Below are 12,914 nucleotides of genomic sequence, written 5' to 3'. Positions count from 1 at the left end.
CAGTGGGTATGCAATCACAAGCCTTCTTGCAGTAAGGAATGAGCTACCTTGAACTCTTGTGAAGCTGCCCTTGTCTAAGAGTAATGACAGCAGAAGTTCTCAATTTGTTAATTACTGAAAAAAAATATTGTTCAATAATGTAGAGTAACAGAGAGACAATGACCACTCCAGCACCTACCAAATCAAGAACAACTTAAATACTAACATAAAAGCACAAAATAGTTAATCTTGTGATGAGTGAAGTGTAGACATCCTCACTACAGTTGACATGACGTTCAAATTGAAATTTTCCAGAAAGATTCCTGAATTAAGCTGATGTCACTATTAAACTGCAACTTTGTTAAGCTGATCTGATGTACCTAGAAAGTGGCTAAATGCACATATAAAGGAAGTTACTTAAAAATTGTAAAAGGCCACAGAGACTTTATTACAGCTCACAACTTGATAAGCAACTGCATGCAATACTTTTATGCATTTTTCATGAAATAAGCCCACACATTTTTCATGAAATGGCCAACTGAAACTTCTTATGGAAGCCAGGATCAAGAAAGCAAGCCATTTTCCAACTGAGTGGCCAATCACACATTTGGTTAATTCTTTCTCTGTTACCTTGCATTCTCAACAACACAGTGGCAATATCCCAGATGTAGAAGTATCACAGCCATATCAGCAGTGTGAAAATGACACTCCTCAGGAAAGGGAAACGAGCAACAAGAGCACAAGTATCTCACTGACAACCCAAAGCTCTAACTATGCTATTATACAAAAGGTTAGCAGAACCTTAAATTGCTGTATATCCTTCCAAATAGCATTTTTTTTTTTGCATCTAGAAACGTGTATGAAGTAGAAGTATTCAGCAAAGTATAGGTAAGTGAGGTGTTCTGGATCTCAACTCCAGTTCTGGATCAGAACTCCTGTACACACTACAACAAACTACAAATGTGTTTACCTTGTGGTATCACTTAAAGATTTAAAATAATTTCAGACAATCCCCCCTGTGATGTTTGTTACTACAGAGCAAACGATGGGTGCCATAAACTGAGTGATAGGAATGAGCACAAATTTGCTTTTTAATAATCAATCATTTATCCTAATTACCAAATAAGACAAGAATCCAGTTGAAAAGCAGCCAGGAACATTGTAATGAAATACGTGCTTTTGTTTAACAAAAATATATATATAAACATAACATTTTCATATTAGCTATCACTGGGGAACTTTTAACATGAATATTTATGAAGTATTAATTTTGCAAATGAAAACTAACATTAAAGTAGCTTTCGGGATTTGTCTTTGCCTACTTTTTCTAAAGAATAGTATTTCAGGAGAGCAGCCCCATTTACTGAAGGTATGAGTTCAGCAAATATATCAAGCAGTGGGCACAAGGGTCAATAAGAGCACTGCTAAGGTTCATTACAGAGTAAATGCTCATAAATTATTTTTTTCAATCAATTTAAATACTCAGATTTTGGAGTAAGCACTGCTAATTTTGAAAGAGCTCACTTTCACAATGTTTTTAATTATGAAATGCATCTTCTCAGTTCCATTTAGTGTCATGAAAATGATCCTCCTGGTGGGAGCTGTCAGACATTTATCACACTTGAAAAAAAAGTATAAAAACATAGAAGTCTAATTTTAAGCTCTTTTTTAAAGTAGTCTCAGACATCATTTACACAGATTTTTCCCATTAGGTGCACATTATAAACTTAATAAATTCAGAAGCAGCCTAAAAAATGTCTATTTCATGAGTTTTCCATATAACTCATAATAAATTCAGATTGATTAAAATATCAGCAATACTGTGAGATAAAGGGACTAATAAACCTTCTTTTTTTAATGTCATCTATGGTTTCCTTGGTTGTTTGTGGCTTTTTTTTTTCTGTTTGGCTGGGTTTTAAAGCTGTCCTGCAGTTCCAAAAGGCTACTGTTTAACCAGAGAAAAAATACCTTTAAAACAACTTCAGTTGTTGGAAATATTGGCCAACAGCATACTTGTGAAATACAAAAGATAACCTGAAAACACTAGGCTGATATGTAAACATCTTTTTAAAGCAGCTATGAAACTTCAGTAGATAGAAATTGTCCACACCTGGGGAAAAAATACCACGAATCCGTAATTCAAACACCATATTTCACTTGAAAAATAGAACACACCACCAACACTTATCACAATAGTTTAGACAAGATGTGATGTCATTTTCTCATGTGATTAGGAGAAACACACCTGTAAGTGCTGCATTCTATATTATTCAAGTGATAACGTTAAATCAGAGAAATATCACCAAGCAGTATTTTAGAGAAAGAGGGTGCCCAGTCCAGCATGCATTCCTAACAGAGTCTCAAAGAAAACATGCAACAGGAAACTTAAAAGCAGATCTGTCCTACTTCTTCCAATACAAAAAGCAACTGCAATGGTCATTCAGGGTTGGAAAGCTTACTGACTAAGATGAAAGACTTTGAAGTCAGAATTCTTCATCTTTGTAACCACTGAAGAAAATAGTTGTTCACACAGATGGGCTGCAACTAGTCAGAATTATGGCAAAAAAATATTAATAAAAAAATCTTTTCAGCAATTTAGACTTGTCTATAATAAGAGCGAAAGACATAACCATTTTACCTCAATCATCTAAGAAGGGATTGACCTCCAGGAATGAGGTAAAGAAACAACAGCACCAGACATCACTTCAGTCTTTCATGACCCAAAGAATTTGAGAATACTAGGAAAACTGTAGGAGAAAATGGATACGAACATACTCTATGGGAAGCTACAATAAGAGTGATCAAACTCAGGAAAGCGGTAGAGTCATCGTCCCTGGTGGCAGACGTGGCACTGAGGGACATGGCTTAGTGGGTGTCATGGTTTTATGATTTTTGTTCTCAGTATTCCACATCATAACATCATGTGAAGCACTGGGAGTTAGAGAGTTAATGCTCTAAGTTTGCGGACTGATGAATTTCTGAGTACGTGGCTCTCAGAAGAGAGATACATACCTCAGAGAACTTTGCATTCCTGTTTTCCACCCAGAGGGAAAGACAGAACTGCAGGGAAGTCCTGGAGACTTCTTCTGCTGTTCACCTCAGCAGTGGAGGTTCCCTAGCTGTCTCACCTCCAGCAAGGCCTTCAGTTTCGGATACCCTTTCTCTCCCTTTATTAGATTTATTAGCTTCAATTCCTATTCTATTGTATTATATTGTGTTATTTTGCATTCCCATATCTTATTTAGCAAATTAGTTTTTCCACCTCAGATCTCTGCTGCTGTTTTGTTTTTATGCTCATCTCCCTGCCCTCTCCCTCCTCTCTCTTCCCCTTTCCTGTGGCATGGGTCGGTGGGTCCCCTGCTCCATTTGTTGTGGAACTGGGCCGAACTGTCCCATAAACCGTAGATAGTGGGCATGGTGGTGGTGAGCTGATGGTTGGACAAAATGATCTTAGTGGTCTTCTCCAACCTGAGTGATTCTATGAATCTATACTTGCTCTAGCTCATGTAACTAGCTCATCCAAGACTTCTCATGCAGACAGAAGAGCTCACGTGCTCTGCTTAGACCTCTTGTATCTTCAAGCATTGCTGCCTGATTCCAAACACTAAGGAAATGACACTGAATTGAGATAAACATACTACCTGGTTCGTTACCTTCTGTTACTTACCAGCTCAGAGTGAACCTTCAGATGTGCCTGAAGCTTGTATTTATCTGGAGTAGAGTAGTCACAATGTTCTGTAGGACATTTCAGCAAAATATTGCTGTGTTTTTGAATGACATGACGCTTAAGGCAGTTTTTGGTGATGGAAGAGTAACTGCACTGGGAGCAATAATATAAATGTTCTCGAGTGTGCGTACGAACATGCATGTCATAATGCACTTGGTACCAAAATAACTTGCCTGAAAATAAAAACAGACATGGAGAAAGTGATTTCTAAGCAATTGCTAATGAGAATTCTAGTGCATACCCAATTTTCTTTTACAGCAAAGCACGCTGTTTGAAATGTGTCCCTTCTGTCTGGAACAAAAAAAAAACCCACCTTATCTTAAAGAGTCTACTAACAAAAATGTTTATAAAAATGCCTTTGTCTAAAAAGGTTTGGAGTAGATGATCTCTAGAGGTCCCTTCCAACCCCTACAAGTCTGTGACTCTGTGATACGTCCTGAAGCAGCTTAACAAGTGCAACTTCAAAACCTATACGTGACCTTTTCCTAATCAGGAAGTCCCTTATCTCTCTCCTCCTAGACAAAGATTTTGAATTCAACGTTCAGTAAAAGAGGTTGTCCGAAATCTTTTTGGGTATTTCCTTTTATGTTATTCCTTACTAAAAGTTCTTCTGACATAATGGCTCCAGAAAAAAAAAAATGCATGCAAATTAAACATAACGTTATGATGTTTAAAACTGACTACTTAAAAAAAAAATTACATTGACTCCTTTCCCTTCTCAAAAAGGGAGAGTACAAGAAAAATTCCAACTACTTCACTCCAGCTGTGTCAGCTCAAAAACTTGCAGGCGGGATAAATGGGGATGCAGTCTTCTCAGTTCAATAAATGCAAAAATCAATTAAAATCAGAACTGCACTGATCTTAAAGCATGTAATGAAAATTTTCATTGCCAGAGAAAATGGTTCAAAACAAATAAAAAAAATATACAGACACATGTATGCATCATACATAGTCCACAGGACTGTACATTCTCCCATGCTTTACAACGAAGACTGAATCATATATTAAGACCATAACGAATCTTAATCATGAAAACACAGACTGGCTAATGCTCATCACAGACACCTATGTCTGTTGTGCTTGGCCCCAGTGAAAGGTAGGACGAGGCAGATGGGCAGAAAAAAATCAGTCCAGTTCTAGCACATTTGAAATCAATAGAAAATTGACTAGGGCAAAGCTTTGCTTTACATTCCATGACTGTTTTATGAGGAGATGTGAAGCATTCCATTTTGTTTATATGGCCCAAGGTAAACTACCCTGAGCTCCACAGTCCTTTCAGAACTACAAAATTAGTACTGATGCAAAGATACACACATTTACCAAAAACTATTAACTAGAGGAGTAGAAAAGAGACAACCCATCAAATAACATTAAAGAAAAACAACAAAGGAAACAAAGAACCCCACATCTTTGTACTGCTTCTTACCACAATATTCACATTCCAAATCTCCATAAACCTTCCTTATCCTCTCACACAACTCTGTGTTCATTTGTCTCTTCTGTAAGCTATCCAAGATCTGCATAAAGGCAACAGCTCCACTCCGATTATCTGATTTATCTGCATTAGAAGAGGCAGCCTGTGGACTGATGGCTGCATTAGAATCTGGTGCTAGCAAAGGGTCAGTTGTTCCTGTTGAGTTCTGAACTGATGGATTGCTTGTTTCTGACTCACTAGAAGAAACAGACTGATTTTTCTCTTCAGAAACTGAAAGATCCTCAGTCACTGCATTGTTTTGACTCACATTTAGAGTTGCATCCTCAGAGAGCAAAAGCTGAATCTCTTCCCCCTGTTCATTTACAGAACTGCAGTGATTAGATTCCTCTCCATTTGCAGCAGAATCTTGTAACTCATCGGGAGAAGAGGTACCATTTTTCAGCAGAAAGCAATCTGACATTACAGAAGATTGAATGTTTGTGACTGCTGTGTCTGTTGATGCAGTCTCTCTTACATTCTCTACAAGAGGATTTTCACATTCTAAGGACGGAACCGTATTAGTTTTTAGGTCACCATTACACTGATCATTATGGTTTACTTCTGCAGCAATCGATTCATCTGTGCAAGTAGATGGTGTGTTAACAGCATCAGTACTCATGATAGTCAATTCATCTGCAGTTTGCACTAGCTGTTCACCAAGTGCTTCTGGCTGTATATCACCTCCTGGCTCAAGCAGGCAGAAACTTTGATTGATGGAACTGTTAAAAACAGAAGTTTCCTGCAAATCTGCATGTACTTCTTTGATGTGAGCACGGAGTCGTACCGAACTGACAAATTTCATCAGGCACACAGAACACACATAGACAAATGGGTGTTTGCGAACATGAAGCTCAAGAGCTTGGTATTTAGTGGCTCCATGACCACAGAGCTCACAAGCAAAGGGCCTTTCATCACCATGGACAAGCATGTGACGGTCTCGATCGAGTTCATTTTTAAACTTGCGTTCACAAATATGGCAGTCATAAAGAAGCTGTCTTTTGCCCTCTCGTGTCATCAAGCGAAGCTCATCAAAAACATCTTTCACCTTCTTATCTTGAAGGTCATGTGTTTCCTTGATATGCTTGATCAAATTTTTAACATCTGAGTACTTCTTTTTGCAGAAGCGACAATGCTGCTTAATCTTCTTGTGAACTCTTTCAATGTGCACTTTGAGATGGCCTTTGCTGAGACATGTGAATGTACAATAGTCACAGCTAAACTTCTCCCCTGTATGTTTCCGCATGTGAACATTAAGGTTGGCTTTGATTGCACTAGCATAATTGCAGTATGAACACTTGTATGGCTTTTCATTTGTATGAATCCTCAAATGTGCTTGGAGGGAGTGTTTAAATTTGAACACTTTGTTGCAGTATTCACATGTAAAGATCTTCAGCTGAGTTGGACCCAACCTAAAGAAACACAAAAATAACTGTATTCAAAATATTGAAACCTGGTATCAAATACTTCATAGATATTCATAGCAGACACAAATAATTACCTTTATTTATTATGAAGATACACTCTTAGTAGGCTTTTTAAAGGCTTTTTTTTAATATAAATAGTCTAAACCTATACACAGAGCACTTTCAGTTGTTACTTTATTGAAAAGGCTCAGAAAAATATGAATGAAAAGCTGCCCTATCAATTGTAATGAATATGAAATATTTTCTATGAACATAAATACTTCAAAACTACCTGCTTGATTTCATCGTCTGTTCACATGGAGTTTGTTGAATTGCATACTCTTGATATCCTCTTCGTTGTGATGGGTCTTGAACTACTGCTTCAGGAGTAGTGGGTTCACTTTCTTGGGGAGCAGCCTCAACTGGAACAATTTTTGTAGCTCCTAAAAGAAAGAACAAAAAATGTTGTTTAACAATATTTGATTTAATTCTGTGTTATCTATAATACATGAGTGTAAACAACAGAATGTTTTAGGTTGGAAGAGACACTTAACGATCATCTACTTCCATCCCCACTTCCATTAGATCAATTTGCCCAAAGCCCCATCCAACTTAGCTTTAAACACTTCCAGGGACTGGGCATACACAGTTTCTAAAGGCAACCTGTTTCAGTTCCTCACCAACCTCATAGTAAAGAATTTAATCCCCACGACTGATCAAATATATATATTTTTAAAGTTGTCCTACTGCTGCACACTGCCTGATAAATAAAACATTAAACTCAGTAATCATTAGTTCAACTATTTCAGTTTCTATTTTCAAACTCGTGTGCATATAATGACAGGTACATGTGCAAAAAAATGATGGGTACAAATCTAGAAGATATCAGTACTCAAACCAAACATCTGCTTAAATTACACGACTGAGTTATTGGTTTTGCAGTTACAGAAGTGCTTGATACCTACTATTATGAGATCCTATATCCAATTACTTCCATCTGCAAAAAACTATTTTCAAAACTTAATCTTAATTTTTCAGTTTCTGTCGTACTACTACTGAAAACTTCAACTAAGCTGCTGAATCAGTCCCACAAAGGAGGGTGGGGAAAAAGACACTGTTTTGTCTATATTTGAAAGTCTGGACATAATTTCCTTGAAAAAAATTTTGTTGCTTACATTTTGGGACTTATTGCCGTCCACCCAGAATGAAAGAATACATGTCATGTGCACTTATAAGTCTCTATTGAAAGCAGAAGTAAAAGAGCTCTGTTTCATGCAAAAAGATCAGATAGTATCCCATAAAACTTTCACTAAAAGAGGCAAAAAAAAGGACATTTTGAGATGTGACTGAGATTGTTTAGCTAAGTCCTCTTTCTATTTTTTTTCTCTTTCCTAAACAGTTGGATGAAAAAATTCAATGTCAAGCATCCACATTTAGCACTGAAGATAATCACATAAACATTAATTTACACTGGAAAAAATCCTCAAGTGATTGATCCCCTCCCTTATAATTTCATAGTCCAACTGTAACTCATTTACCCATTTGTTAAATGAGAATATCACTAAGTTTAAAAGTGGTAATCTGTATACTTATTAATTTATTAACATACTTATTATAAATATATATGTTTGTGAAATCTTCACAGTCAACTAATAAATACTTTAGAAAAGTATCTGAAGACAACAAAGAATTGATTCCAGAGCTGATATTGAAAAACAAACAATAAACAAGGCACCACATACTGAATAACAAAGAGAAAACAGTACATTAAATATGTAGTAAGAGATGACAATCACACCCCCTTGGAAGAATATTGCTGGACCTGTAAATAAAGACTGTTCTATGATACGTAGATGACAGGGAAGCATGAAAATATCTTTGAATTAAATAATGAATTTAACAACTTCATGTAAAACTGCAATTCTGTACATTTCACTTTATTCCCTTTTTCCTGGATAGTACATTAGTATTTAATTAATGTCATTTTAATGTGCATAACTAGAAACCAAGTAAAAATAATAATAATACAATACACTTCTGTCACAGAGTAAAGAGTTTATGCTAAGAGTCAAAATAATTTTACAAAGACATAGGAGCCTAGAAAGTGAAAGACATAGCCAACACCTTTAATTTATGTTAACAGCAAGAACATAAGTATTTATAAAATTAAAAACATGAATAAAAAGAGCAGACATTCCAAGAATGATAGGAGTTGCTCCTTTAATAATAGAATGAAATTAAAATCCTTCTTGTCCAATCTAGAGAGAATGTTTATGAAGATATTATTTACCAAACATGAGTAGTATTAACAAACAGCTGTAAGAACAACAAAACTAAACTATGGAGTCCAAAGAAATCGAGCTGGCTAGCAAACGACAAGACCTAGTTTCTGTAAAAAACAAAACTACTATTACTACTAATAAAAATACCTTTTGCTATTCTTTATTTTTTTTAGCAGAAGGACAAAAGGAAGATTGATTATTCAGGGAAATCAGTAATAAGTGAGGTATTCCCAACAAACGTGTGTGAAAAGACATTGGGGCTCTCTGTTGAGGAAAGCAGAGCTATAAATAAGACGAAGGAGAAAGCAGAGACATGAGTCCCTTGGAGGGATTTAAAGTAGGAACTGGAGATATTCTGAGAGGAGGCACTTTGGGAGTTATGTAAGCTTTGTATTGAAGCTTTTTGTATCAGAGCATAAGTCTACTCTGTAAATAAACAAACTATATTACCACTTTTGCTCACTATGGATGGATCTAAACATGGCTTTCCTTGAATACCATTTTTTGATAATGTTTTCAACTCCGTAGCAAAGATTCTGCCAGTCAAATAGAATTCAACTTCTAGGTTTTCAAATGAAACATTACCAAAGTATTTTAACCTTTATTCTTCCTGTACTCACCTCTCCTCCACAGCCACTGGGCAGCCCATGGGACTGCATCTCCCTTATTGCACAAATTATGAGTCATGGCCAACTGGGATGGGAGCTCAGCACTACAGATGTGCTTCAGTCAGAGATTCAGCTAAAATCTAAACCTCCTCTCTCCTCCTGCACCATCACTCAGCAACAACCAAATCATCAGTGCACTATTAACACAGTGTAAACTTAAATCCTCCTTTATATATGAGGCCCAAAACAATCCCTGGACAGGTATCCCTGCCTACAGCAGGGGGGTTAGAACTTGGTGATCTTAAGGGTCCCTTTCAACCCAAACCATACTACCATTCACTCAGTACAGCCCAGACAAGCCAAACAGTTGGACACACATGGACTAGACAACGACCTGGTTGGAAGAGCTCTTCAGAGAAAGGGAATTCAGTGCCTGCATAGACTATTCAGACTGTACATACTCTGTGCACTAATGTAAGCTATCCAATTTTGAAAGTTTTAAATCTTTTACCATTCATACTCTTCCCAAGAAAACATTACAGAAAAAAAAAGCCTGGGGAAAGAAAAAACTCAATATTTTCTGACTGTACTTTGTGTTGTTATAAACTAATTTGTTTGTTCAAAGAGATTTTGAAGAGATCAGGTAAGTCAAAATCTATTGAACAAATGATTGTGTCCTAAACCTAGAGAAACTTAGGCAAAGAGTGAAAGTAATATTCCTAAAAGTATCTTTCACTTAAGAAGGGAGATTTACAGCCTCACTATGATTATTTCCTCTATGTAGTGGATAAAATACAAAAGGTTTTATCTAGCCATATTCATTAAAAGTGTAAAGCCTACAAAAACAATTCTTCAGCAAATAATAAATTTCTAGGAAAAAAATAAATGAATAAAGAGTACAGGGTATGAAATGTCTCCTAATAGTCTAATTCCAGGTAGAAATGCACTACTAGGGAAGAAGAACAACTCTGAGACTGTCACTGACAATAAAACAGATACTTGCAGAACAGCAATTAATGGAAATTAATGACATAAACAAAAGAATAATGGATTAAAAACTAAGTAAAAATAATTACACTACATTAGAAATTTTTCCTATTTTTCCTTCATCAAGGAGCTAACTACTTATCTATCATAGTATCATGAAATGGTTTGGGAATCTCAAGGATCATCAAGTTCCAACTCCCACACCACAGGCAAGACTGCCAACCATTATATCAAGTACTAGATCAGGTTGCCCAAAAGTCCTTCCAACCCGGCCTTGAAGACCTCCAGGAATGGGGCATCCACAGCTTCTCTGGGCAACGTGTTTCAGCACCTCAACACTCTCTCAGTAAAAACTTCCCCCTGATATATAATAATGACAGGACTGAGGGAGGGGAGATTTTTATCTACCCAAGTAAAAAGTTGATTTCCCTCACATTTATAAACTCCCCTTAAGTACTGAAAGGCAGCAATGAGGTCTCCCTGCAGCCTTCTCTTTTCCAGGTTGAACAAGCCCAACTTCTTCAGCGTGTCTTCATAGGAGAGGGGCTCCAGCCCTCTGATCATCTTCATGGCCCTCCTCTGGACCTCTCCACGAGTTCCACATCCTTCTTGTGCTGGAGGCCCCAGACTTGGATGCAGTACTCCAGATGGGGCAGAGTAAAGAAAATCACCTCCCTCACATTGGTGGCCAACCTCTCTTCTGACGGAATGCAGGATACCATTGGCCTTCCAGGCTGTAAGCACACACTGCCAGCTCACGTTAAGCTTTTCATCAACCAGGATTCTAAGTCTTTCTTGGCAGGGCTACTCTCAAAGAATTCTTCTCCAGGTTTGTATATATAAATGGGATTACCCCAACCCAAGTGCAAAATCTTGCACTTTGATTTGTTGAACACCATTAGGGTCACAAGAGCCCAACTTCTGAGTTCATCAAGGTCCCTCTGGATGACGTCCTTTCCTTCTGCTATATCAACCACACCATTCAGCTTGGTGTCAACAGCAAACTTCCTGAGGGTGCGCTCAATCCCATCATCAATGTCACTGATAAAGATGTTATAGAGTACTTGGTCCCAATACGGACCTCCTGGGGGACACTGCTCATTACCAGCCTCCACCTGAACATAGAGCATTGACCACAACCACAACCAGAGATTAAAAATGCTAAAAATTTATACATGCTGAAATCTAAGATGATAATTCATAACTGTTGTAATAGCAATTCTCTTTTTATTGTATATATTCTACCTGGGAACTTCCAAATTAGTAAAATTACTAATTGCCAACCAAATAAATGAAAAGATATTCAAAAATAGCTTCAAATCCACATTTGAACATCAGTCTCTTCAACTCATTACAACCTTCTGAATGAAACCTATGCACAAACTCCTCCCAAGTTGAAGTTATTTTTAATATTCTTCATAGTACAAAAAGCATAAAAAGAAAAAACCCACAAACATCATGTTAAAAAAATAAGGCAATAAACATCTCTAAATATTAATTTCCACTCTCTCTTCATATGCTTTGGATATTATTTTTATTGTCTGTATTCACCTCGTTAGGCTAGTTTCCTAAGAAAATGGGGCTTTGATAGCACTATCTATCATGCTTTTTCTTTCCCTCTTGAAAAAATTGTTTACTAACTAACAGAAAGGCAGAGTTCTCAAAGATAAAAATTGTTACAATGCTCATAAGATAGAGAAGATCCAAATTACAGCTCTTCCCCGAAAGTTCTTTTTGGTGATGGCTTATATATAAATCCAGTAACCAACATTTACATGAGACCCTTCACCAGCCATCACGTTCCCCTTTGGACAAAGCAACAGAAGACATAAAAGGGAGCCTTCCATGTCACAGTGAGGGGAATGGGACCAGGATGGATGGAGAAGCTGAATGCTGGAAAGAGGCAAAATAGCTGGCAGAGACAATGAGGAAAATGAGTGCTCAGCAACAGGTAGGAAAGAGCTCAAGGTCACAACAAACAAAAGGATCAGGACTGTGATTGGGTTGGAAGAGACTGTGTATATTTTCCAACCTACGATACTATATCAATAGATTCTAATTGTTCTGAGATCTGTAAGCAAAACAAGCATCCAGAATTGTTAGCAGCAGTAATGAGAACAATAAAGGCTACAAAGCTGAAAATAATACACAATTAAAAAGGCATTTTTGTCATTCAGGTAAGTAACAGGTTTATATCAACACTCAAACACGAGTCTAAGTCAGAAGTGATTCCAAAATCCTTCAACGCAAAGGCTCTACATAAAGTTAATGATGAAGAATCTTTAACTTTGATTTTCAAACATTTTATATGCTTTCTATCAATGTATTTGTAAACATAAGTATTAAGTTCTATACACATTAAGCTGTTTGTGTTTTCATAATCAAATTTATATTTATCATAAATATAGAAAAAGTCAAGAGCTGAAATAAAGATATGGAGAAAAATACTTTCTT

At 36.8% G+C, this 12,914-nt stretch overlaps 1 protein-coding gene across 2 annotated transcripts in view; it reads right to left on the bottom strand.

Annotated features, from left to right (window-relative positions):
• The window catches only part of ZFAT (zinc finger and AT-hook domain containing), a 79,828-nt gene that overhangs the window by 39,839 nt on the left and 27,075 nt on the right, over positions 1-12,914 (bottom strand). For both annotated transcript variants that reach the window (XM_065752564.1, XM_065752565.1), the window contains exons 5-7: positions 6,876-7,026; positions 5,133-6,589; positions 3,647-3,879 (exon numbers count right to left, since the gene is read on the bottom strand). In XM_065752564.1, the coding sequence (XP_065608636.1) occupies positions 3,647-3,879; positions 5,133-6,589; positions 6,876-7,026 (1,841 nt within the window). The remainder of the gene's footprint in view (positions 1-3,646; positions 3,880-5,132; positions 6,590-6,875; positions 7,027-12,914) is intronic.

This window comes from Cyrtonyx montezumae, unplaced genomic scaffold (assembly GCF_038088225.1).
Source record: "Cyrtonyx montezumae isolate F1298 unplaced genomic scaffold, pur_monq_1.0 scaffold_8, whole genome shotgun sequence".
NCBI lineage: Eukaryota > Metazoa > Chordata > Aves > Galliformes > Odontophoridae > Cyrtonyx > Cyrtonyx montezumae.
The sequence above is the reverse complement of the archived record's forward strand: the minus strand, read 5'-3'. Positions and strand labels throughout refer to the sequence as shown.